The 25,319-nt window shown below is 53.5% G+C and overlaps 1 protein-coding gene across 1 annotated transcript in view; it reads left to right on the top strand.

The window, feature by feature from the left end:
* SIPA1L3 (signal-induced proliferation-associated 1 like 3) overlaps positions 1-25,319 on the top strand; it is a 208,838-nt gene that overhangs the window by 164,170 nt on the left and 19,349 nt on the right. Inside the window, exons 13-16 of the mRNA XM_012657142.1 lie at positions 3,876-4,003; positions 9,216-9,334; positions 11,118-11,545; positions 22,820-23,041. Coding sequence (XP_012512596.1) covers positions 3,876-4,003; positions 9,216-9,334; positions 11,118-11,545; positions 22,820-23,041 — 897 coding nt within the window. The remainder of the gene's footprint in view (positions 1-3,875; positions 4,004-9,215; positions 9,335-11,117; positions 11,546-22,819; positions 23,042-25,319) is intronic.

Genomic DNA, 25,319 nt, shown 5'->3' with positions numbered 1-25,319 from the left:
GCTCCCTGGCCGGCTTTGTTTTTTCTTTTCTTTTCCTCCGCCAGCTCCATAAAGAGTGGTACATGAGTTAGCAGGCATTTGACTGCAAGTGACAGAAAACCTAACTCAAGAAGGCATGAAGCGTTAGGGGGGTTATCATCTCCCATGATCAGAAGTCCAGAGGTAGGACAGCCCTAGGGCTGGTTAATTCTGCAGCTCAGGGATGTCCTCACGGACCTGGCTCCACTGGTGACCCGATGATAGCTTCTGTGTCCCCAAGTAGAACTAGTGCCCTGCAGAAAAAGAAAGAAGAGCTTCTTTTTTGTTTTTAAGAGAGAAGGAACTGGGTCACTGGCCCATCCATGAACCAACTCCCGGCAAGGCCACATCGCACCCCTAGGACTGTCAGGATTTACTCAAATCATGTGACAGAGGATGGCTGCCAGAGCAGGATCTGGGCTCCACCAGCAGGAACAGAGACGGTGACGGCTGCTGCAGTGGCAGCCGACAATGGCTATGTCATCTGTCATTGCTCCACCCGTCACCGCGGGAGACTGACAGAGCAGGCGAGAGCCCCCGCGTGGGCGAGGCCCTTGCTCATGCTCACGTCTGTCTCAGTACTTTCCCCGGTGGCCAAGTAGGAAGCTCAAGCCCGTACCCCGTAGCCAGCCCTGCTGCCTTGAAGGCAGCCCTGACCTTGGCCTCCCCGGAGTCAGCACACCCGGCTTCCGCCTGGAGAGGCCTGAAACTGCAGCTAGTTAGGTCCTCACCAAAACCCCAAACCCTTTATCTTTAAAGCAGTTTTATCCTCTAAGAAAAGATAGAGTAATTACTTTTAAATTTCTCAGATGAGGCTGAAGACAGCTATTTGACCATCTCTGCTGCCAGGGATGTGTCCCCAGATCTGTGCGTGGTGGGATGCTGAGACGTCCCAGTTTCCGATTGGTTTGACCAAAATTGGGCAGTGATGATAGCACTGACCCCAAAGGGGACATATTCAGCATCCCAGTGAAGGGTCAAATAGGTCAATCAGTTTGCACGGGAATAATATAAGTCTAATTAGTAAGAGTTACACGATTAGATAGTGTTGCTTGACTTCACTGGGGACAGTGGCTGAGAGATGAGGTGACGCCTGGTGAAACACATGCGGCTAAAGGGAGTCTGTCCGTTAGGGCTCGGTTTAGATGCAAAATGTAGATTCAGACAAGATAATTTCTTTCTCCCACATTGTCGGGACCCCGGCTTCCCCCTGCTGCTGTCCGCCACTTGGCCTGCGGCTCCCGGCCCACGGTGGCTGCTTGGGCTGAAGGAGCCCACAAGGCAGAGGCCCCGGCACACTACTGCGGAGCTTTCCTGGCTGGAAGTCACACGTGGCGCTTCCACTTTTATCTCATTGGCCAGAAGCGCAAGGGAGCCTGGGAGATGTAGTCCGTTAACCGACCACGCTGCCGCCCAGATACAGTTGGGATTCTGTTACCGAGGAGGAGAGAGAGACTTGACGTTGGGGAAGCAGCCAGCAGTGTCTGCCACCCACACTTGCCACTTTCCCCTGGCTGATCCCAGCCATTGCTGACGTTTTCCTTTAGCGCTTAGGATTTGATAGCAGTTTTTTGGGAAAACTGAATAAGGACACCAGCGCTTCAGTCTCCAGCTATGGTGGAGCCACATGTGACCAGGCATCCAGCCAGGTGTGGAGCCAGCCAGGGAGGTGAAGACTGCTTGTAGTCAGAGTTGCCTTTGTAAAGCCCCATACACTGCTGGAAACGGGGCCCTCGGACATTAAGAAAAGTAAGAATGAGCTCTCTGTGCTTATTGTGTTTTGGCTTTGTCTTCCTTTCCTGGAGGTGTTAGAGAGCAAGGCCTGGCTGGGGGAAGGGAGGATGGCATGTCTTTTCTTGGCAGGTACGTAGAGTTGCATTTGGAGAGTGCGGTGCCCCTCCTGAGCACCCTTCAGCTGTCCCTGGGGCATTGAAACCTAGGGGTGTAGAGCGTGATCTCTGTAGAGACAGCCCTGGCTTTGAGCTGGCAGGGTGACCCTGGATAAGTCAGTTGACTCCTCCTTTGGATGTTGGGGTTCCCGGTTTATCACCTCTCCTCCCCGCCAGATCCTCAAGGTGAAAGTATAAATGCCAGAAGCCAGGTGGAAGGTTGCAATAGCAACGTTGTTACTGGAGGCTCAGTAACTCCCCCAGAGTACAGGGCCTGTGTCAGTGGGTCCTTCTGGCTGAAGTAACCCGAATTTGGTGGGCTCCAACATTGTGGGCATTTGCTATCTCACAGAAAAGGACGCTCGGAGGCAGGGCAGGCAGTGGGGAGGACGGATCCAGCGCCTTGACAACATTATAAGGGCCCAGTTCCTCCCACCTCCTCTCTCCCACCCTCAGGCTGGCCGCAAGAGGACAGCTGCAGCTTGCGATGTTCTGTCTGGACCCAGAAGCATCTGGAGGACAAAGAGAGGCCATCTTTTCTCGTCATCTCTCTTAGGAGCAAGACTTTTCCCCCATTTCAGTCAGGCTATGCTCGGTAACAAACATCTGAAAGTCTCCGTGACTTAAGTCGAGAAAGATCTATTTCTCAGCTACTCTGTAGTTCCACCGCTGGTTGGCTGGGGACCTCTCAGGACCCCGGCTGCCTGAGCAGCCACCACCTCCAAGTCACTTCCCTCACAGCTCTTGGATGAGAACTGGTCACGTGGCCCCATCCAGCCAATCCCAAGGGACCAGGAAGTATGGTCCTGCCACGGGCTTGGAGGTGGAGAGCCAGACACATGTCGTGGGAGTCTTAGTCACTCTCACACCCCCTCACGTGTCATTAGCGAAAATTGTGCCGCATGCCCGTCCCTGAGTCAACCTCAGGGAAGAGGAGTTTCTACCAGACTGGCTCTGACCTGAGGTGGAATGGACGTGGGGCATTGTCTACAAGATTCACTCCGTGGCGTAGAGAAGCCACTGGGACGTGAGGCCACAGGGAGACCCTTCTGCGCCTCCTCCCTTAAATCCTGGCCCTTGCCTGTGATGCGCCGAGCTGGCCTCCAGGGGGATCTCTGGGGGAGGTGGGGGAGTAACTTTGTTATTTCATCCCCTCCACAACTCTGTTACCTCATTTTGCAGATGGAAAAACTGCTGCTCAAATCAGTGAGCACTTGCTGACCGAATCAGGCAGCTAGCAGGGGCGAAATAGGGCTCTGAGCCACCGAAACTTCTCCCCCGCAGTGCCTTCCTCCGGCAGCCCAGGGCCACACACAGGGTTCTAGCCTGTTGGTCAGTCGTCACAAGGCAACCTGTGTCATGTGTCAGCCCCAGGCTAAGTGCTGAGCACAGTGGGGTGTCATTCAGTCCTGCAAAGAAGGACCTACTCTGATCACCTCTTGGCAGTGAGGGAAACTGAGGCTCAGGGCTAGGAATTGCCTGCACCTGGCTGGGCAGGGGGCAGTGGTGAGGTTCAAAGCCCCGCCTACCCCACGCCAGGCCTCCTACACCTACAAACGCTCCCTCATCCTGCTGTCTCGGTCAGAGAGAGGGGGCCCCTAGACAGGCCTGGGGCTGTAACTGCTGACAGCAGCTCGCCCTGTTTCACAGCCAAGAAACAGGAGCCTAAACATGGGACAGTCAGCCCAGGTAGCTTCTGCCTCCTCCCTCTCTGAGAGACACGCCTTGCCCTGCACGCCTTGCTACCACCAACTCCCTGGCAGGCTTCCCAGGCGCGACTCTCACCCCTGACCCTCCCGTTAATAGCATGTTTCCAGGCTTACTCATTCGGCCCTGCTGACGGCTTTCCCGCCCCGATCCACAGCGGAGCCCCGTTTATTTAAAACCCACTGGCAAGCAAGTCTCAGGCTCAGGTGGTTTTTGACACATCGATCCTTCACCCCGTGCTGGTCTCTCGCTCCCCCGCAGGTACACGGCCGCCCCGCACCCACTGCTGTCTTTCGACCCCCACTTCAGCCACGATGGAACATCCAGCGGCGACTCCTCCTCAGGGGGCCTGACCAGCCAGGAGAGCACGATGGAGCGCCAGAAGCCAGGTAGGGCCCCCTGGGGCAGCTGCACCACCCACCTCACTCCACAGAGCCTCTTACTTGTACTTGGACAGGCGCCACCCCGCTCCCGTCAGTGACAGATACAACACAAAAGAAAGCTGTAAGAGCCACGTGTAAGATGAGAGGGGTCACCCGGGAGAGCAGCAGGAACCAGTGAGGAGGATCCTTACCTGCCCAGACAGGGCATCAGCAGATGTCGTCTGCTGCCACTGATACGTCTAGAGCAGGAGCACAGCTGTGTGACAAGGGCCTGGTGGGCACCGGTGAAGACTGTCGAGAAGGATTAGACGTGGTGCTCTGCGCGGAGCAGGACCACCGTGTTCTGTGGCTTTTAATTACATAGACCTTCCTATGTCGTTTTTTGACTTTGATGGACACATTGCACACGTCGAGAAAAGAACCCAAATCCTGAGCGCACAACTTGATAACGCATCACAAAGCAGGCCTGCCCCGGCGAGAAGCAGAGCGTGGCGGGCCGCCCAAAAGCCCCCTGCCCTTCCCAGTCAGTACCCTCAAAGTACCCTGTCCTGCCTCCCACAGCCTTAGGTTTGCCTGGTTTTGAATTTTGTAGAATATACAATCACACTGTTGTGTTTCGTGTGTGTGTGTGTGTGTGTGTGTGTGTGTGTGTGTGTGTCTGGCTGGCATCTGTTGCTCGATACTGTGTGTGTGAGAGTCAGCCGCAGGATTGTTAGTAGCGATGTGATTTCTCAGTAGTGTTCCATTGTGTGAATGAACCACAATTTATTGCCCTGATCTAGTGCTGATGGACATTTGGGTCATTTCCAGTTTGGGGCTGCTTAGAACAGTGTTGCTGGAACATTCTTGTACCTACCTTTTGATGAACGTTTGCTCACGTCCCTGGGGGTAGATGCCCAGGAGTGGAAGTGCTGAGTCGTATGTTTAACTTTATGAGAAAGGGCCAAACCATTTCCCAAAGTGAGGGACCATGTTACACTGCCCCCGATGGTTATGCGAGTTCTGGTCGCTCCGTGTCCTCACCATCCTTTTATTTTCAGCCGTCCAGTGGGCATGTATATGTCACACTGTGGTTTTGCATTTTTCTGATGACCAATGAGATAGAGCATCTTCTCATCTGTTTATTCCCCTATATACAATTGTGAATCACATGCATTTACTACTGAGATGCGTATCTTAAACATAATTTCATGTAACAAACGTGCAGCCCCTTTGAAGCCTAAGAACCTCCAGATGAACGGGCGGGCTGGCTTCACAAGCAAACGGAGGAAGTGTTAGTGTTGACACTGGAAGGGGAGACAGAGATGTCCTCTTAGGGAATGTTTGAGAATTTCTGGGCAGCTGGGAGGGGGGACGCTGTCAGCACGTCATCAACTGTGGGGTAGGGAAGAGGTTGCATGAGGTCCAGGGTTCATGGCCTAGAGAATTCCTCAGGACCTTGGCCATGGTTCTCACAAACCAGGGACAGGGGTTCCGACTTCAGACGAGCAGGTGGAACCCCTGACCCCTCTGTCCTGCTTCTGTCCCCAAGGCCTGCAGATGTGGTTTACTCCTCTCCTCAGCTCACTCGACCCTGCCTGGCACTGCCTACAGTGTGTGATCTTTGCTCCAAGACAGATTTAGACCTTTTCTTCTTCTTGGCCCCACCCAGTTCAGAAACAGAGAAAAGTGCTGCTTGGCTATTTCCTTCCACCACAGTGTAAAACAGGGAGGAGGTATTTCCAGCGTGCACCATGGCTCCAAATGGGAAACTCACTGCTGTCCTTCCCGTCTTGTCTCTTCTGTGCCTAGAGCCGGGTTCCTCTCTCTCTTCCTGGGACCTTGTTACGAGCTGACTAACACCTCTCCCTCCACACACACGCAGATCAGGGAATCTGTGTTTAGATTCATCAAGAAGTCTAGAATGTATTCAAGACCCAGAAAAAAGGTAGCCCTTGGATGGCAGGGAACAGTGAAGATCAGGCACCTCAACAGACATGGGTTTGCCCAGCCCTGCTCAGATGACAGTCGTGGGAACAACGCGGTTTTGTGTGATGTTACATGCCAAGCATTGCGCGTGCCTTCCTACTCAGTCATCTGAGGAACACAGCAGAGCGGGCGCTGTGACCGCTCCAGCTTAGAGATGAGGAAGAGGAGACACAGAAACGTTGTCACTTGTCCGAGGTCACTGTTGGCGAGTGGCATAATTGGGATTTGAACCGAGGTCTACGGATACCCGGGCAGAGGTGTTATGAGGCAGCTGAGTCTGAGTCTAAAGTCGGGGCAGAGGTCACGGCAGAGGCAGAAGTGTGAGAGTTGTCAACTGTAGGTGGCATTTGAGGCCGGACGTGACTGCCATGGGCTTGACTCTGTAGAAACGTGGTTTCCCAACATGGCCGGCCGCCTCCCAGCGGACTAGCACCTCCTGGACCTGTGGGATGCTCCAAAGAGGAAAACCACCCACAGAGGCAGAGTAGGTGGACAAAGAGGCCAGCCTTGGCCGGGCGCGGTGGCTCACGCTTGTAATCCTAGCTCTCTGGGAGGCCGAGGCGGGTGGATTGTTTGGGCTCAGGAGTTCAAAACCAGCCTGAGCAAGAGCGAGACCCCGTCTCTACTAAAAATAGAAAGAAATTAATTGGACAACTAAAAATACATAGAAAAAATTAGCCGGGCATGGTGGCGCATGCCTGTAGTCCCAGCTACTTGGGAGGCTGAGGCAGAAGGATCGCTTGAGCCCAGGAGTTTGAGGTTGCTGTGAGCTAGGCTGACGCCACGGCACTCTAGCCCGGGCAACACAGTGAGACTGTGTCTCAAAAAAAAAAAAAAAGAGGCCAGCCTCCCAGCTTTCTCGTATCTCATGGACAAGGTGCAGTGACACCTTCAACTGAGTCCAGACTGTGTCCAGCCAGGCTGTTCCCCGCAGTGGCCCTAAGTGCCCTGCCTGGCCACCAGGCCCACCTTCCCCGGCAGGAACGTGAGCCCAAGAGTGCCCTAGGGTTGCCCGGAGGCAGTGGGGTTGTGGTTGTGAGCTCGGGCTCCCGCAGACCTGGTGGGAGGTTCTGAGTGGGCCATGTGCTTGGCCTGTGACCTTGGCAGTGCCCTTATCCCTCTCAGCCTCAGCTGCCTCCTCCGCAGTGGACAAGCGAAGTGTCTCTCCTTCCAGGGTGGTTTGGGGGTCCGGAGAGCTCATGCTCGCCTAGCCCTGGCACAGGACAGCCCGTTATTAGGAGAATAAGGAGCCCTGCTCATCAAGCACTCGCTACCCATCGCTGACAGGGTTGTCACTATTGGGGAAGCCAGGGAGGGTGCGGCACTCGAGAGCGCAGGCCTTCAAGTCAGAAGGACCTGAGCTGGACCTCCTGTCTGGCCCTTTCTGACCGTGTGACCTTGAACCAACGACTGTGTGGCCTTGGACCAGTCTTGATGTTCTCCTTCAACCACTAGAGACGGTGCCAATGCCCACCTCACAGTAGTGCCAAGGACACAGCCAGGTGATGGCTGCACAGCACTTACAGGAGCGCCTGACACAGACCACGTGCTTAATAACGATTTTATTATAATTAATTTGAATACCGCAGTGATCAGAAGTGTCAGCTTTTGGGTGAGACCCCCAGGGCTCCGGTCCTCGGATGGTGCGTTTGTAATTCTGATCGATATTAACTAAACGCCCTTCTCTGGGCTCAGTCGGAGAGAGGCTCGGTTCAGGCACACTGACGGGCCGTGGGAGAGCGACCAGCCACACCCGCAGCAGCCATCACGGTTTTCAGCCTGCTTCCCCGTGAACCAGCGGTTCCACCCGTACACCCTGTCCCAGACACCGTGCTGGGTTTGCTCAAGGTCGCATGTAGAGGGAAGGCCACTGTAATGTTGTCGTGAGGTGAGATTGAGGAGAACTCAAATATCCATCAGAGGGAAGCTGGTAAAGACTTGATACACGTTCACTTGCTGGAATACTACGCGGTGTAGAAAATGAGGCAATGGCAAGGTGCGGTGGCTCACGCCTGTAATCCTAGCACTCTGGGAGGCCGAGGCGGGTGGATTGAGCTCAGGAGTTCGAGACCAGCCTGAGCAAGAGCGAAACCCTGTCTCTACTAAAAATAGAAAGAAATTAGCTGGACAACTAAAAATACATATATAAAAAAATTAGCTGGGCATGGTAGTATATGCCTGTAGTCCCAGCTACTCGGGAGGCTGAGGCAGTAGGATTGCTTGAGCCCAGGAGTTTGAGGTTGCTGTGAGCCAGGCTGACGCCACAGCACTCACTCTAGCCCAGGCAACAGAGTGAGACTCTGTCTCAAAAAAAAAAAAAAGAAAAGAGAATGAGGCGTGTTCGTGTCAAGTTATGTGAAGATGTATTGCAAAGATACAAAAGGGAAAAGCAAGAGTGGATATATTAAAGTGAAAAATCAAGTTGTAGGACATTGTTTATTATGATTCCATTTTTTAAAAACACCATTTATGTACGTTTAACCAACAAAGGATTGCTACCTTGCCATACATGAAGAACTCTACTAACCAAGAAGGTAAACAAACTCTGCTAACCATTAAGGTAAAAGATGGCTAGTCCCATAGAAAAATAGGTAAAGGAGGCGGGCGCAGTGGCTCACGCCTGTAGTCCTAGCACTCTAGGAGGCCGAGGCAGGAGGATGGCTTGAGACCAGGAGTTCGAGACCAGCCTGAGCAAGAACGAGACCCCATCTCTACAAAAAATAAAAAAATTAGCCAGGCGTGGTGGTGCACGCCTGTAGTCCCAGGTGCTTGGGAGGCTGAGATAGGAGAATCGCTGGAGCCCAGGACTTTGAGGTTGCAGTGAGCCATGAGGCCACTGCACTCTTGCCTGGGAGACAGAGCAAGACTCTATTTCAAAAAAAAAAAAATAGAGAAAAATGGGTAAAGGAGATGAACAAGTAATTTACAAAAGAGAAAATCCAAATGGTCAGTAAGTATGGAAATGTGCTCAGCCTCATTTGGGGGTGACAATGGAGGGTTATTGTATTGGCTTCAACAGGTTAACCCATGTAAGGCTCTTAGAATGGTGCTTGGCACATAGTAAGTGCTTGGTAAACACCCCTGTTACTGGGTGTTGTTGTACCCTAAGGCATAAGTGGCTGGGGTCATGCCCCAGATGAGCAGACAGGCTGGCAGAGGGGTGGGACCATCCAACCATATTTAGGCCAGGTTCTTGAGGCCCTGGCCTGAGTCACCCCTAACCACTGGTGTGTCTCCTGTTTTCCTGCAGAGCCTTTGTGGCATGTGCCCGCCCAGGCCAGGCTCTCAGCCATGGCTGGAAGCAGCGGAAGCAAGCACACCTCCAGGCAGGACGCGGCAGGCAAAGATTCCCCCAACAGGCATTCCAAAGTGAGTCTGGGCCCCGCCCTGCCCCGCCTGGGCAGCCAGGCTTCCGGAACCGGAGCCGACGGCTTCTCCTAGGTGCCTGCGTGTTGTGGGCTGGGCAGCTCTTTGCCCGGGCGTGGCCTCGGAACACCACACGTGAGCCCATCGTCCACTGTCGCACCTTCCACTCAGCACGGGGACTCAGTGCTTGCTCTGGAGTTAGAACCATCCAGGTTCACGTCCTGGCTCCGCAGTTTCCTCACTATGACGTCAGTCGTGGTAGCTGAATTGCTGTAACAGACAAACCCCAAATCTGAGTGACTTCGTACAATAGACGTTTATTTCCCTGTCATGTAATAGCGAGCAGCTCTCCACGTGGTGATTCAGGATCCCAGGCTCCCTCCCTCTTGTGGCTCTGCTGTCCCTCAGGCCTCGAGCCCTCTGCTGGGTACCTGCATCTTTCCAGTGGTGGGAGTGGGAAGGAGAGAGGGTCGTGTGGGGGTTTTCTGTCCCAGGCCTGGAAATAGCATGAAGCGCTTCTGCGTGCATGGCAGTGCCCGGGACTCCAGCATGTGGCCACACCTCACTGCAGGGCAGCTGGGAATCGGAGTCTTGCGTGTCCAGGAGGAGCTAGTCAGAGTGAGCTTTGCGCAGTCTCTGCGTCCATCCACCCAGTAGGCGTTGGACGAGCACTTGCGACATGCCAGGCATCAGGACCACAGTGACGAGGAGGACAGACCAGGCGCTGTCCTCAGGAAGCTGACATCCCAGAGGGGGCAGCAAGCAGTGAGCAGATAAACAGAGTCTGTAACACTAAGAACTGGTCCTCGCTGAGAAAGCACAGCTAAGGGGAAAGCGAGTGGCAGGCGCCGCTGCTTTAGTATGACGTGGTCAGAGGAGACCTGTGAGGTGGTGGCCTTTAAGCCGGAACCTTGAATGAAGTACGGGAGACCCACGAAGACACCCGAGTACCGAGCATCACAGGCAGAGGGAGCAGCAAGTGCCACAACCTGAGCAGGGGTAGTGCCAGCGTGTTCCAACAACAGCGAGGGCCAGAGTAGCCAGAGCAGAGTGACAGGGGTGGGAGGGGAGATGAAGCTTGAGCCCGAACATGGGACCGAATCATCGAGGCCTCATGGGCTGTGGTGAGGACTCTGCCCTTCCCCTGAGTACGATGGAGCCGTGCGGAGTTCTGAGCGGGGGTGGGGGAGACACATCTAACACCAGTGCTCACGGCTTCCTTCTGGCTGTGGGTGGGGAACAGATGGGGCGGGCAGGGCAGGGAGACCAGGGAGGAGGCCGGGGTGCCGGCCCAGCGGGAGGCGTGCACGGGACCGGGCAGCCGTGGAGGCAGAAGGGGCAGGCCCTCGGTCTGTTTTGAAGACACAGGCAACAGGGTTTGCTGTTGGACCAGCAGGCTCAGGGAGACTCCACAGCTCTTGGCTGGGCAGCTGAAAGGATGGTGGGGCTGTTTTTGAGACGGGGAGGGGACAGGTTTAGGAGGGAAGGCCCAGAGCTCAGTTCCAGACATGTTGAGCTGGAGACGTGGGAAGCACATTCTGTACATGTCATCTGTTCCTGAGCAACACATGAGGCGGGGTTTTATCACCCCCATTTTACAGATATGGAAACTGAGGCAAAGAGAGGGCGAGTCGCTTTGCCCTCGGTGACACGGCCTATAAGCAGGGAGCCAAGATCGGAAGCTGTCTGGTTCCAGGGTTCACGCTCGGGCAAAGGGAAGCCCCGGGGAGGGCAGATTTGTCCCTGTCCTGGCATCGAGGAATGACACACTTCTCTTGCCTTCCAGGGAGACCCTCAGTACTCAAGTCATTCCAGCAGCAATACCCTCTCCAGCAACGCATCCAGCAGCCACAGCGATGATCGCTGGTTCGACCCCCTGGACCCCCTGGAGCCGGAGCAAGACCCCCTCTCCAAGGGTGGCTCCAGTGACAGTGGCATTGACACTACCCTCTACACCTCCAGCCCCAGCTGCATGTCCCTGGCCAAGGTGCCTCGGCCCACCAAGCCACACAAGCCCCCTGGAAGTATGGGCCTTTGTGGTGGGGGACGCGAGGCTGCTGGGAGGTCCCACCACACAGACAGGCGTCGGGAGGTGTCCCCTGCCCCCGTGGTTGCTGGCCAGAACAAGGGCTACCGGCCGAAGCTGTACTCCTCCGGCTCCAGCACCCCTACGGGCCTGGCTGGGGGCAGCCGAGACCCACCGAGGCAGCCCAGGTAAGGTATTGCACCTAGTCTGGGTCCTTTAGGGCGGCGGTCCCCAATCTTTCTGGCACCAGGGACCAATTTCATGGAAAACAATTTTTACGCAGAGGGGGGACGGGGGTATCGGGGGGGGCAGAGTTCAGGCGGTGATACGAGCGATGGGGAGCAGCTGTAAACACAGATGAAGCTTCACTCGCTGGCCCTGCTCACCTCCTGCTGTGCAGCCTGGTTGCCAACAGGCCACACACCGGTACCAGTCCGTGGCCTGGGGGTTGGGGACTGCAGCTTTAGGGGATCCTGACCGCCTCCTGCTTCCCCCAGTCCTACTTCTACAGTCCTGATAGGTGGGGTTCCCCTCCCCAGAACATGCTCCCAGATGCACGTGCTTACACACTAGTTTGCTGACAGAATTGGGAGGCTCGGGGACCACTCCCTGTTACCCATCCATCAGCCTTCAAGGACCCCAGATGGAAGAAGAGAAGCCCCTGGGCGTCTGTCTTCCTGTGTCTCTGGTTCTCTCTGACCTTCTGTCTCTTTTTTCTTCTCTCTCTGCTGAGACCAAGAGTTTTTTATGCTTTTGGAGGGGTCACAGACTGTATCTCTTAGGAGTGTATTTATCTGGAAGCAACAGGAAACCTGACCCACAGTGACTTAAACAAATAGCGGTTTCACAGTCCCCTGACATGAAGTCCAGAGAGGGTGTAGCCCGGCTGGTGCAGCAGCTCAGGGAAGGCCTCTAGGACTGGTACTCTGTCTTCCTGCTTTGCCATCCTTACCGTGCTGACTGTGTCTCCCTGGTCTCAAGATGGCTGTGGTGGCCGGCAAGTGGCAGCGCGTGAGCAGGGAACAGAGGGGAAGGTTGCAGCCTCTGTGCCGATTGTTCAACCCACTTGCTGGGCCCCACCCAGAGCGTCTGATCCATTAGGTCCAAGTGGGGCCTCAGAGTTTGCATTCTTTAAAGTTCCCCATAGGTGCTCATGCTGCTAGTCCCAGGACCGCACTTCGAGAGCCGCCGGTAGAGGGGCAGGGAGAGGAGTGAGAGGAACAGGCTTTGACCAACCAGCAGCCTGGAGTGCAGACCACAGGCACGTGGGGATGAGGGCGATGAACCGCATCCTGGGAAAACGCACAGAGGTGGAGGCGCTTGGCAGAGTCAGGGGGCTCAGCTCGGCCACGGACCCCTTATAGCTCTGGGAGCCAGGCAGGCTCACTGTGCTGCAGTCCCTGGGCCACAGCCTCGCTGCCCTTCCCTGACCACGTGTGGATGTCGGGGAGCGAGAGCCTGTGTCCAGCACGCGCTTGGCACAGGGGGTCTTTACCTCCCCAGACTTCCCAACACCTTCGCCAGACCTCATACCCACCTCTCTCCACGCAGGGCGCGAGCGCTTGGGCTGTGGCCTCAGGTCCCTGTGCCTGCACCCCACAGCAGAACCTTGCCTGTGTCTATACGGAAATACCCGTGTAAGAAAAGGTGAAGCAGTGGTTTCCGAAATGATACTTAGCCTGCGTGTGATGCTCTTTGATCTCATCTAGTCTGTCGAAAAATGTTTAATGCTGATCGATCCCTGCTTAAATGATTTCACGACTTACTGGGGTTCTCTGACAGGTTTGAAAGCCTCTGTGTTTGAGAGGCTGTAGCGTCAGCACTTGCCCGGGTGCCGTGATCCAAGCAGCCCCGGGAAGGGCTGGAGGAGGGAGGGAGAGACTTTCAGAGTCAGGTCTCTGTCTCAGTCCGCTCCCTAGACAAGTAGTTCCTCAGCTTTTGAATTTACAGACTCTTGAACAGCTCCTGAGACACATGTAAAACTGCGCCCACCGAGAGGGACGTGGGGCCGAGAGAGTCTACGACAGGGGTCGCGGGCCTGGGTCTCGGTGTAGCCTGGGTCTCGGTGTAGCCTGGATCTCGGTAAGCACGTGCTTCTGGGCTCGGGCCCACCACGTTCGTGAACCTGAACAACTGGGGTTTTGAAATTCCAGCTGCAGAGGCAGCAAGGATGGCAGTAGATTGTGGCTGAGGCAAGGGGGGTGGGTATAAAATTACCCCGTGTCTGAGGGAAGCATTTGCTGAACCCAGAAATAAGGGAAGAAAACGGGAGAGGAGCCGGCTACAAAAGAGGACCCTGCGGTTGGGAGCTTTAATTTGCATGCAGACAATTGATGCTAATTGCAAATCATTCTTATCTACTCATTAAAGCCGCTTCCTGAAGTTTTCTCCTAGGCAACCGGGCTGTAGTGTGGAAGAGCATTTCCCAAAATGGGGTGCTGGAGGTGATTTGGGTGGTACAGGCGGAAAGTGTTTTGTTTTAAATGGATATCTGCTTGCTTTAATGAGTATTAAGGAAAAGTGTTTCCAGCTCACCCCCTGATTTTACTGATACTGCCTTGAACAAGTTAAGGAAAATACGAGCTGATTTAAAGAACCATATTCGTGGTGGGTAAGAGTGTGGACTCCAGAGTCAGCCCACCTGGGTTCAAGCCCACCCTCTGCCATGTCTTGGCTGTGTGGCCCTCGGCAAGTGACTGAACCTCTCTGGGCCTCAGTTTCCTCATCTGTGACACTGGAGATTAAACTGCATGCCTACCTCATAGGGACCTGGTGAGGATTAAATGAGCCCTTGTAACAGTACCTGGCAGTGGACCTCAGGCCTGCATGTCACTGAAATCATAGGGTGGGTGGCAGGGGTGTTATTTTAAAAAAAAAAAAAAAAAAAAAGCCAGGGTGCGGTGGCTCACACCTGTAATCCTAGCATTCTGGGAGGCCAAGGCAGGAGGATCACTTGAGCCCGGGAGTTTGAGACCAGCCTGGGTAACAGCAAGACCCCGTCTCTACAAAAAACTTAGAAAAATTAGCAGGGTGTGGGTGTGCACCTGTAGTCCCAGCTACTCGGGAGGCTGAGGCAGGAGGATCGCTTGAGCCCAGGTGCTGGAGCTCGCAGTGAGCCATGATAACACCACTGCACTCTAGCCTGGGTGACAGAGTGAGACTGTCTCAAAAATAGAAAAAATAAAAGGGAAGGATGGGTTGAGCAGGTATAACACGAGCGGGAGCAGCACGTGCAAAGGCCCTGCGCGGGTGGGGGACTGCTGCCGCAGCTCGGAACACAGGCCCCTCGGCTCAAATGTAGAAAGCGAGGGGCAGCTGACAGAGGCTGGGGAGGGCAGCAGGGTGCTGCTGACTCCGTTACGGAGTTCGGCAGATTTGTGTTCTGAAAGATGGGACTGGGGGCCAGACAGGAGGTGAAGTCTGAGGGAGGGAGCCGAGGCCAAGATCTGAGTGGGAAGGATGTGGGCCTGACGGGAGGACGCAGCAGCCGTGGACGCGGAAGCAGGTGGCATTGCCAGGATGTGAGGAGGAGGGAGACGCGGGTCAGACGGAGCCAGCGCCGTACCAGTGTCCAGGCAGAGTGCCAGGCGCGACGCTGCTGCAAACCAGAGCGCTTGAGAGTCCCCAGGAGAGGACATGGGGCTGGCCAGGCCATAGGGCAGCGTTGCTTGTCGCATGCTGACCACCTCAGCACCCGCTATGTGCCAGGCACCATGCAAGACGCTGCGGTCCAGCAGGCTCCTTGCAGAGCTGCCGTTGTCCTGGACACACAGACGACTGCACCGCCACGAGGTGTGATGGTGGCGACCGTGCTGAGCAGGGCAGAGCCGGGCTCCCGGGGGGCCTCTCCGAGGAGTTGTGTCGTGGGAAGCCAGGGAGCAACCCAGGCAGACCTGAGGGTGAATTCATTTGCAGTGCTCCCGCCAAGCTCAGGTGGCCAGAGCCGGTGGAGCAGGTGGGACAGAGGAGAGAACGGCCAGAGGTCAGAGTGGCGAGGTGGCGGGAGCCGGGTCCGGTAGGTCTGTTGACTGCGGTCGGATGCTGGGATTCGGTTCTGAAGACGTGGGAGCCCGGGGAGGCATTCGAGCACAGAATCCGGCTGACTTTTTTTAAAAGACCCCCCTGGGCTCCTCTGGGAGAAACGGACTGTTTGTGGGGGTAGAATGGAGGGCAGAATTCGAAGGCCGCCAGGAAAGGGAGGGGCCCCGCCGTGCCCACGCGGGGAACCCCCCGCCCCCTCCCCTCCCTGCGTTCCAGCCCCTGCCGTGGAAGCCGCTGCAGCCTGTAGCAGCTTGCGCCTGTCCGTGGCGTCAGTGACTTCACACACACTCCCTCCAGACGCCGGTCATGGGAGCCCGGCTGCCAGGCGTGCTGCCAGGCGCCACTGCCCGCCGCGGGCACCACGGTGGGCTGAGTGATCCCAGGCGGGCAGCCACCTGGCTCCCGCCCTCTCCTGAGGCGGCGCACACTGCAAAGCTCCCTGGGCTTCCAGAGCCATTTGTCAGAGCTGTTTCGGGGCGATCAGAGGCTCCCTGCTCCACCTGGAGCTGACACAGCCAGGCGTTCCCAGGCGGGCAGGAAGCACGTGGCCTTGCCAAGCCAGGCCGAGCCAGGCGTCTCCGGGCTTGTCTTCTGGGGGCACAGCCGTGAAAGGTAATCCGGGTTCTTAGGATCCACTGGGCCCCTTCTGCCTGTGTGTGTTAGGAGGCTGGGATCACACATGACAGAGACCTATTTAGAGAGAATCACAGTCAGCTTGGGAGGAGGAACCCAGGCCGTCTCCTGGACCTCAAGGGAATGAGGGAGCCACGCAGAGGCCTGTGGGGAGAGCGGGCAGTGCAAAGGCCCTGAGGTGTGTTTGAGGAGCAGCTTGTGCGTGGCCGCGGCAGAGCGAGGGGAGGGTGTCAGGTGCTGCAGACAGAGGAGACCCAGCAGGTGGGTGGCACCTGGCAGGAGGCTCAGGCTCTTACCCTCATGCGGTGGCACCACAGAGAGTGCTGCGCAGAAGAGTTCCAATGTGACTCCCACGTTCACGGGGTCGCTCTGGCTGTGTGTCGAGGCTGGGGAGGACCCGGGAGGAAGCAGGGGGCCCAAGGAGGCCACTGCAGTGATCCAGGCGGGTAGCCGGTGGCGGGGGCAGTGAGCAGTGGTTGGGTTAGCATCTGTGTTGGGTCGTTACCCCACGTCCTGTCTGCGTCCACTGCATGAAGACCTGTCGCTTCCGCTCCTCAGGCCACCAGGCGAATGTGGCTGCTCCACGGCTCCTACACTGGACATGATAATTCCAGCCACATGATTCGACTCTCAAATCCATGGTAGACATCAGGGAGAGAAAGCAAGATTGGCCAGGCAGCCAGGGGCCCGCCTGGCGTGTGCGGGTGAGCAGGGCCATTTCCAGGCTCTGCCTCTGCCTGCCTGTGTCCAGACCTCGGCCCCGCTGCATATCGGCTGCGTGACCTCACCGGGCCCCTTCCCTGGGGCTCAATTTCCTCAGCTGTGAAATGGGAGTAATATTGGGATTTGTTGTTCACGGTTGTGAGAATGAACTGAGATCACAAATTTAAGGAACTTAGCACAGGGCCTGAGACACAGCTGGGGTTCAGAAATGTCAGCTGCTGCTGTGTCTTCTGTGGTTTATTATGTATTTATCGTTGCAGTCGTCATTGAGAGCATAGGGTGGTGGTTAAAAGCATCGTCTCTCGAGCCAGACTGCCTTGGTTTGCATCCTGGCTCCATCTCCTGCCAGCTACAGCATTTGGGCAAATTATTTGGTATCTCTGGTCCTCAGTTTGCCCCACCTGAAACATGAGAGTGGTGGTAGTTCCTGCCTCAGGGGGTTGCTGGGACAACTAAATGAAGTGAGATGCTTAGAGCAAGGCCTGGCCTGGCCCCAGGCTTAAAGCAGTCAGCCCCCTCCCTACCGCCTACACCGCCACTGCTGAAGGCAGGACCACCTGGGACCACCCATCCGGCCCCCTTCAGAGTCCCCAGGGCTGGACAGACCAGAAGCGTTGCACACACTCGTGCGGCTGGTGTGATCTCTCTACCTGGCCTCCGGTGTTTCAGCTTTATTTGTAAGGCACAAAACCTTTTACTTCCACAAAATCTTAAACGTTCCCTTAAGATATAAAACAGATAAGCACAGCCTTTCTGGTCAAAGGTGGGAACGGGAGAGCAGGATGCCTGCCCCTACCACCCAGTCCGGTCTGAGTGCTGGGCTGTTAGTGCCGGGCACACGGCTTTGCACGCATGACCTCACGAGGTGGGTGCTGTCATTGCCTCATTTCTCAAAGGAGGACGCCGAGGCTCACTGAGGGGGAGGGACTGAACCTAGGATGTCCTGTCCAGTGTGTCAGTTGGAGCCGGGATTGGAACCTGGGGCAGGTGGACGGCAAAGCCCACGTTCTCGTCCGCCACGGTGCTGCCCCGTTTCCCAGGTGGATGCCGAGGCCTAGGGAGGACACGAGCCCCACGGGTGCGTCAGAGAGGAAGTACGTTCGCTCTGTTGGCTGTCAGGTGGGGTGAGAGCTCCACCCTGTGCAGCACACCTGGACTGGTGTCACCGAGAAATGACCAAGTGTGCCTGGCACCTGGTCTGGCTCGTGTCCCTGGGGCGTGTGGGAAGGGGACGCGCCTCAGAGGGCCGGGTGGAGACGCACAGCGTATTCAGGGAGCAGTCATCTGTCACGGCCATTCCGTGCTAGTAGGGATTGAAGACAGGGCCATGCGTGGGAATGCTTGGGTCACAGGTGACAAGATCCCAGCTCGGTTGGACGAAGTTTGTTTTTTTATGTGTTTATTTTTAATTGAGAGATAATTGTATATATTATATGGGGTACAATGTGGTTTCGATGTTTGTAAACATTATAGAAAGATTCACTCAAGCTAATTAATGTACTTGATCACCTTACCAACTTATTTTTCTTTGTAGTGAGAACATTAAAAATCTATTCCTTTCACATTTTCAAATATACATTATTTTAACCATGGCCCCCATGGAGTGCAATAGATCACTTAAGCTTATTCCTCCAGTCTGCCTGAAACTTAGTACGCTCTAATCAGCACCTTCTCTTCTCCCTGCCCCCGCAGAGAAAGGTTATTATCTCACAGAACGATGTCCCCGAGTTAGGACGGGCCCCAGGATTGGGTCATTTATTGACTCCAAGACCCAGGTTCTTCCCCTGGTTTTGTTCTGCCTCCATCGGCCGACAGGTGGGCTCCTCGAAAGTGTCTAAGTGGCTGTCACTCAGCTGTTAGCCACAATGGCCGGTGGAAGAGGAGGTGATACTTTCTGCAAGTGTGTGTGTGTGTGTGTGTGTGTGTGTGTGTTTTAACAAAGAAATCTTAACAAATCTGAACAAAGAAATCTTCTTAACAAAGAAGTCACCCAGCAGGCAGTCCCCACCCACACCTGTGACATCTCGCTGACCAGAGTAGGTCACACCAAACTTGTCCCAGACAAGTGGCATCAACCAGTCAGGATTTGCCCCCCAGCTGGTGTCAAGTAGCCTTCCTCCGGCAAGGGATGAGTGACATCCGCCTTGGTTTGCAGGGTAAAGGGGTTAGGGTGACACCCCACTGTGTCTGCCCAGGAGCGGAAGAGGCAGCAAAGGCGTCGGAAAGAGCAGTGGGTGCAGCCGGCTGGCAAATCCAGGACAAAGGGCTTTGCTCTCTCCCTTCCTTTGTTTCAAGGCATCTCTTGTTTTGTCAGCTCGCGGGAGTTGAACATGCCTGCCGACAAAGTAGAGAAATACGTATCGTAGGAAATGAAAGTTAGGGTAAAATATATCTGTGCAGTGGACCCTCTGCAGCCTTTGCAGAGAGAGAGGCTTGTGTGTACTGACGTGGAGAGATCTCTAGAACATACCGTTAAGGGCAAGAACCAAGTGCAGCGCAGGCTTATGACACGCTGCCATTCATTTTAGAAAGAAACAGCTGGGAGGACACGCTCCCTCCCGCAAGCGTGCCTGTGTCTGCCTAGATGCTCTGCGGAAGAAGAAAGAGCGGGCCGTGGTTGCCACAAGGAGGGAGACTGAGATACCAGAGGGCCGCTTCCTTTTCATGTGGTTCAATTTGTCTCTTATTTGGTACATGCTACCCGTCATTCCTGCCTCCGAAGATAATCCGCTAGTGCCCGCGCCTCCAGAGACTTTCCCTAAACTTGCACCAGCCCAGTGCTCTCAAACCTTTCGACCATTAACCCAAAACAGGAAAAGCATTTTACATGACAGTCCAGCGTGGACAGCTGGAATCAAGTTTCACAAAACTGCTTAGCCCTCACCTTGCATGATGTCACTGGCCTTTTTTTATTCTGGTTTTTTTTCCCCTTAATAATGGTCAAGACTTATTAAATTGATTTCATGACCCACAGTATGAAAATCACTGTACATTTTCTTTCTGTAAAAAAAAAAAAATCATACTATATATAGACATATTTATAAAATATATATACTTAAAATATATATTATATATAAATGTGTGTACATATATGTGTGTGTGTGTGTGTGTGTGTGTATGTATTTTGTTGTTTTGTTGTTGTTAAGAAAAAAAAGAGCCATGCTTTGCACCATGCCCTTTTTCTCATTTACTATAGCTTGGACATCCGTCTTCATCCATAAACAGAAATTGACCTTCTTAGCGCTGGCTGCGTAGTTTTCATTCATAAGGGTATGCTCGGAACTGTCTATTAACCCCCTACTAAAAGTCATCAGGCCATTTCCGACTTTCCCTGGTTACAAACAGTGCTGCAGAGACCATGATGTCTGCCTGCATGGACTTATGCTTCCTTTCTATGGCATTTATTTCTGGGAGGCCAAATGTTAGGCTGAGGCCATTTACCCTTCACTTCTCAGCTCAAATGCTGTTGCCTCCTCGGGGAAACCTTCCTGACTGTTCTCAGTGTTATGAAGTCCATTCCCAGTGTTATATGCTTCAGTGACTCCCTGGTCATCCCCTACCAATACGTGACCTTTGTCCCATTAATAGGTGTTGCTGAATTGTAGAAGGCATACGTAGTTACTTTTCAAATCCAATCTGACAATCTATCTTTTTTTTTTTTTTTTGAAACAGAGTCTCGCTCTGTTGTCCTGGTTAGAGTGCAGTGGTGTCATCGTAGCTCACTTCAACCTCCAACTCCTGGGCTCAAGCGATCCTCCTGCCTCAGCCTCCCAAGTAGCTGAGACTACAGGCGTGCACCACGACACCCAGCTAATTTTTCTATTTTTAGTAGAGATGGGGTTTTGCTCTTGCTCAGGCTCGTCACGAACTCCTGGGCTCAAGCAATCGTCCCACCTCGGCCTCCCAGAGTGCTAGGATTACAGGCGAGAGCCACCTGGCCAGTCTCTACCTTTTGACTGTAGTGTTTGCCATGCACATTAAATGTAATTATTGATAATGGTTGGATTTACATTTGCCATTTTGCTATTTGTTTTCTCTATATCTGCTATCTTTCTTGCTCCTCTGTTCTTCCTTTACTGCCTTATTCTGTGTTAAATAGATATAATTTAGCATATAATTTGGATTCTTCTCTTGTTTAACTGTCTTTTTAGTTGTTATAACATGTATCTATCAGTGCAATTCAGCTTACTGCTAACTTACTTCCGATAAACTATAGAAACTTTTCTCCGACGTAGCCCCATTCACTTCCCTCTTCTTTGTGCTGTTTTTGTCATATATATTACATCCATATGTGTTATAAACCCAACAATATAGTGTTATAATTATTGCCTTATACAATCTTATGTCTTGAAGGAACTTAAGAGAAGAAATAAGAAAGCATAAGTTTATAGAGTCTTTCATTTTAAACCACAAAAATTCACCATCTTAGACTATTCATTTCTCCCTACTGATTCAAGTCACCATTTGGAGTCATTTCCTTCAGCCCGAGGACTTTTTTTTATTTCATAATAGACAAACGTGCTAGCGACAGATTCTCCTAGTCTTTGTTTATGTAGGAACATCTTTATGTTGCCTTCATTTTTCAAGGATAGTTTTGCTGGATATAGAATTCTTTGTTCATAATTTTTTTTGTCTTTCAGCACTTTGAAAATGACATTCTATTCCATTGTTCCAAAGGAGAAGTCAGCAGTTAATTATATTGATGCTCCTCTGTAGGCGATAAATCCTCTTTCTCTTGATGCTTTCAAGATGTTTATCTTAGCATCTGATTTCAGCTCTTTTTGTAGGTGTGAATCTTTTTGTATTTATTATACTACTTGGGGTTTGTTGAGCTTCTTAGATGGGTAGATTAATGTTTTTCATCAAATTTAGGAAGTTTTCAGCCACTGTTTCTTCAGCTATTTCTTCTGCCCGTTTCTCTCCTCTCCTTCCCTTCTGAAACTCTTGCTGTGCACACAGCGGTCCCCTTGACCCTGTCCCAGAGGTTCTGCTCTGGAGGAACTGTGTTCACTGAGCTGGGGGAGGCGGAGAGCCCCAGGCCAAAATACCACAGACGTCCTCTCTTCTTACCTGAAGTTCAGCAGTTTTTCAAGCATAAATGCTTCTCAGATTGTTGTACACCTTTGGGCAACTTTCAGCGTACTCAGATGGTTGTTTCTTGGTCACTTTTGTCCTCTTTGGGAAGGAGATTTGCCAGTCTTCTCATTTAGCCATAATCAAAAGTCCCATCCTTTGATATTGCTAAATTTACTTTCAAAATGGATTTATTAATTTATACTACAAGTGTATTAATTTTCTCATTGACTATCTCTTCCTCAGAATGGACTTGGAATTTTATCAAAAGTTTCTGAAAGTTGATTTGCTGCAACAGGGTGAGCAGTTGGTTCCCCCAAGAGTGGGGTCTAGTTGACAGCACTAGGTTCATTGTGGCATTAATTCAACAAGAATCCAGCATTTGGATTCTCAAGCTGTGGTTTTAGATTTGTTTAGCTGGAATGGCATCTGACATATAGTAGGTGCTCAAGAAATATTTGAATGGGCTACATAGCAAGATACATTTTTAAGTAAAAATAAGATCACAAGGTACAATACAATATATTAGTATGATCCTAGTTACATAAAAACGAAATCCTCCCACCTACCCCCCAGAACAGCCCCCTTTCTCCAGTTGTGTACCTATATATGTTTTTAATGTGTAGGAAAAGGTCAAGAAGGAAATAGAGCAAACTGTAAACCATGGTTACCTCCAGACATGAGTGGGCAGGTGGGACCCCCCTTTAGCTGCACAGGTTGTACGGAGGAGACCAGTGGTGACGTTTTCAGATTCCCACGGAGGAGCCAAAGGTACCAGAAGGCCACTCCTCGAGTGGAGTTGGGTGCCGTGCAGGCACCTTTCCCTTTTCTCCAGAGAGGCTTCTGTGTCGTTGGAATTTTCCACAGCAGTGATGTATTTGTGTCTCGCTTGTGTAAATGAACTTCTTTGATTCCCAAGAGTAAATTTCAATAAGCACCGTTTTGCCAAATGTGGGATGGATTTTTTAATCTCTTTCATGTTTGCTTTGCAGTGACATGGGCTCAAGGGCTGGCTACCCCGCTCAGGTTTACAAAACTGCCAGCGCGGAGACTCCTCGGCCCTCCCAGCTGGCCCAGTCCAGCCCCTTCCAGCTCTCCGCCTCCGTCCCCAAGTCCTTCTTCTCCAAGCAGCCTGTGCGGAATAAGCACCCAACAGGGTGGAAGAGAACAGAGGAGCCCTCCCCACGGCCGCTCCCCTTCGCTGACCCGAAGAAGTAAGTCCCTGAATGTCCAGCGAGGCGCCCCAGAGCCAAGCCAGTGTGTCGCTGGGGCAGAAAGAGGGTGCTGCCTCACTCTCTCATTGCAAAGGGGACTCTGTGCCAGTCTACACAGCTGCAAATGAGATGGACAAGAGTCCCACTCTGGGGGAGCTGGCATTCCCGCTGAGGTGACGGATAATTAATACGGTGACCAAGAAAAGCGCGCGGCAGGTCAGGTGGTGGTCAGCACTGTGCATGTGCAGATGAAGAACATTCCAGGGAGGGGGAATGGCAGCTGCAGAGGCCCTGAGGCAGGACCATGATCAGAAAGTCGGGTGGCTGGTCGGGTGGCTGGACGAGTAGGGGGAGGCGGAGGGGACATGAGGTCAGAGAAGCAATGGGGAGGGATCGTGGGGGGTCTCGTGGGCCACGTGTCAGGGCTTTGGCGTCTGCCGTGAGATGGAGCCACGGGAGGGTGTGGAACCGAGGAGGAGGGACACGATCTAAATTGGGTGTTCACGGGGTCGCTGTGACTGCGTGCGGGGAGCCGCCCGCGAGGAGCAGGGAGGAGCTGCTGTCATGGTCCAGGCAGAGACGCGGGGGTGGGAGCAGGGTGGAGGGCGTGGAGGGTGAGAAGGGGGCGGGTTCCGGAGAGATCGCCTGAAACGGGAGCAGACCGGGTTTGCTGGCAGGTTGGATGTGGCATGTGAGAGAGAGAGAGAGGTTGAAGATGACAGTGTCTCGAAGCCTGAAGGATGGATTCGCCTCGAGCTGAGCCAGGGCCTGCGTGAGGAGCAGACTTGAGGAGAGCGCAGGGACTCGATTCTGGGAGCTTTGCGGGTGACGTGCAATGGGACATCAGGCGGAGACGTGGAGGAGACCGTCGGATGAGAGTCGAGTTCAGCAGGAAGGTCAGGCTGGAGAGAGAACTTTGGGTGCCGTCAGTCTAAAGCTACGAACCTGAAGAGCCCCCCAGGCAGGGAGTGTGGTTGGAGAGGTTTGCACCTGAGACCCCTCAGCTGTGAACCAAGGCGCTGCCCAGGTGAGGGGAGCCTGGGAGCCCGGGGTGATGGCCGAGAGAGGTCAGACCGGATGAGCCCGAGAACTGAGCGTAGGATCGAGCCTCCGGAGGTCTCTCAAGAGTTCAGGAGAGAAGGGTGAGGCCGCTGTGTGAGCAGCTCATTTGAGGCATCTGCTTTAAAGAGAAAGAGGAGGAGGGTGTACAGTTAAGAAACAGTTTTTGGCTTGGGCAGCAGCTCATGTCTGTCATCCCAGCACTTTGGGAGGCCAAGGTGGGAAGATCACTTGAGGCCAGGAGTTTGAGACCGGCCTGAGCAAGAGCAAGTCCCCATCTTTACAGAACAATAGAGAATAATTAGCCAGACATGGTGGCGTACACCTGTAGTCCCAGGTACTCTGGAGGCTGAGGCAGGAGGATCACTTGAGCCCAGGAGTTTGAGGTTGCAGTGAGCTAGGATGACACCTCTGCACTCTAGTCCAGGTGACAGAGCACAAGACCCTGTTTCCACAAGAAAACAAAAAGTTTTTGTTTTTTAATTGGAGGATATGATACCTAACATTTACTGAGCACTCACCATATGCCAGGCTCAGTTCTAAGGCTTTTTTTTCTTTTCTTTTCTTTGTTGTTTTTTATAGAGTTGGGGTCTCTCTGTGTTGCTCAGGCTGGTCTCAAACTCCTGGCCTCAAGCGATCCTCCCACCTCGGCCTCCCAAAGGGCTAGAATTACAAGCATGAGGCTCTGCTCCCACCCTCTAAGTTCTTTTATGTGAACTAATTCGCTGCATCCTCACAACAGCTCCGCGAGGTGGACCTGTTCTCCCCATTTTACAGATGAGGCCGCTGAGGCCCAGGGTCACACAACTGGTGAGGGATGGAGCCTGAATCAGAGCCCAGGAAGCCTGGCCCAAGGCTTATGTTCTCTCGGGTGAGGGGCTCTGTCCTTCTCCACTCTGTTCTTCATGACGTCTTCTTTCATGACCTGGATAGGGGCATTAAAATTTGTGGGTGACACAGAGCTTGGAGGGAGAGAGGTGTGAGGAGACAGAAACGGTGTCCCTGGAGATGGTGGCAGGCGAGCATGCTGAACTCACACTGAGAATCCAGTTCAGGGCCCGAGAGCCAGAGGGGATTCCAAAAACTAGGTTCTCCTCGTTGGCTTCTTTGTTGAAAACCTCCAGTGTCCTCCCCACTCCCAGCATTAATGACGACGGCGCACGTTCACTGAGCACACATTCTGTTCCAGGCACCATGTTCTTTGCCCAGACCTTGCACA

The sequence above is a fragment of the Propithecus coquereli genome, unplaced genomic scaffold (assembly GCF_000956105.1).
Source record: "Propithecus coquereli isolate 6110/MARCELLA unplaced genomic scaffold, Pcoq_1.0 Scaffold53, whole genome shotgun sequence".
Classification (NCBI taxonomy): domain Eukaryota; kingdom Metazoa; phylum Chordata; class Mammalia; order Primates; family Indriidae; genus Propithecus; species Propithecus coquereli.
The sequence above is the reverse complement of the archived record's forward strand: the minus strand, read 5'-3'. Positions and strand labels throughout refer to the sequence as shown.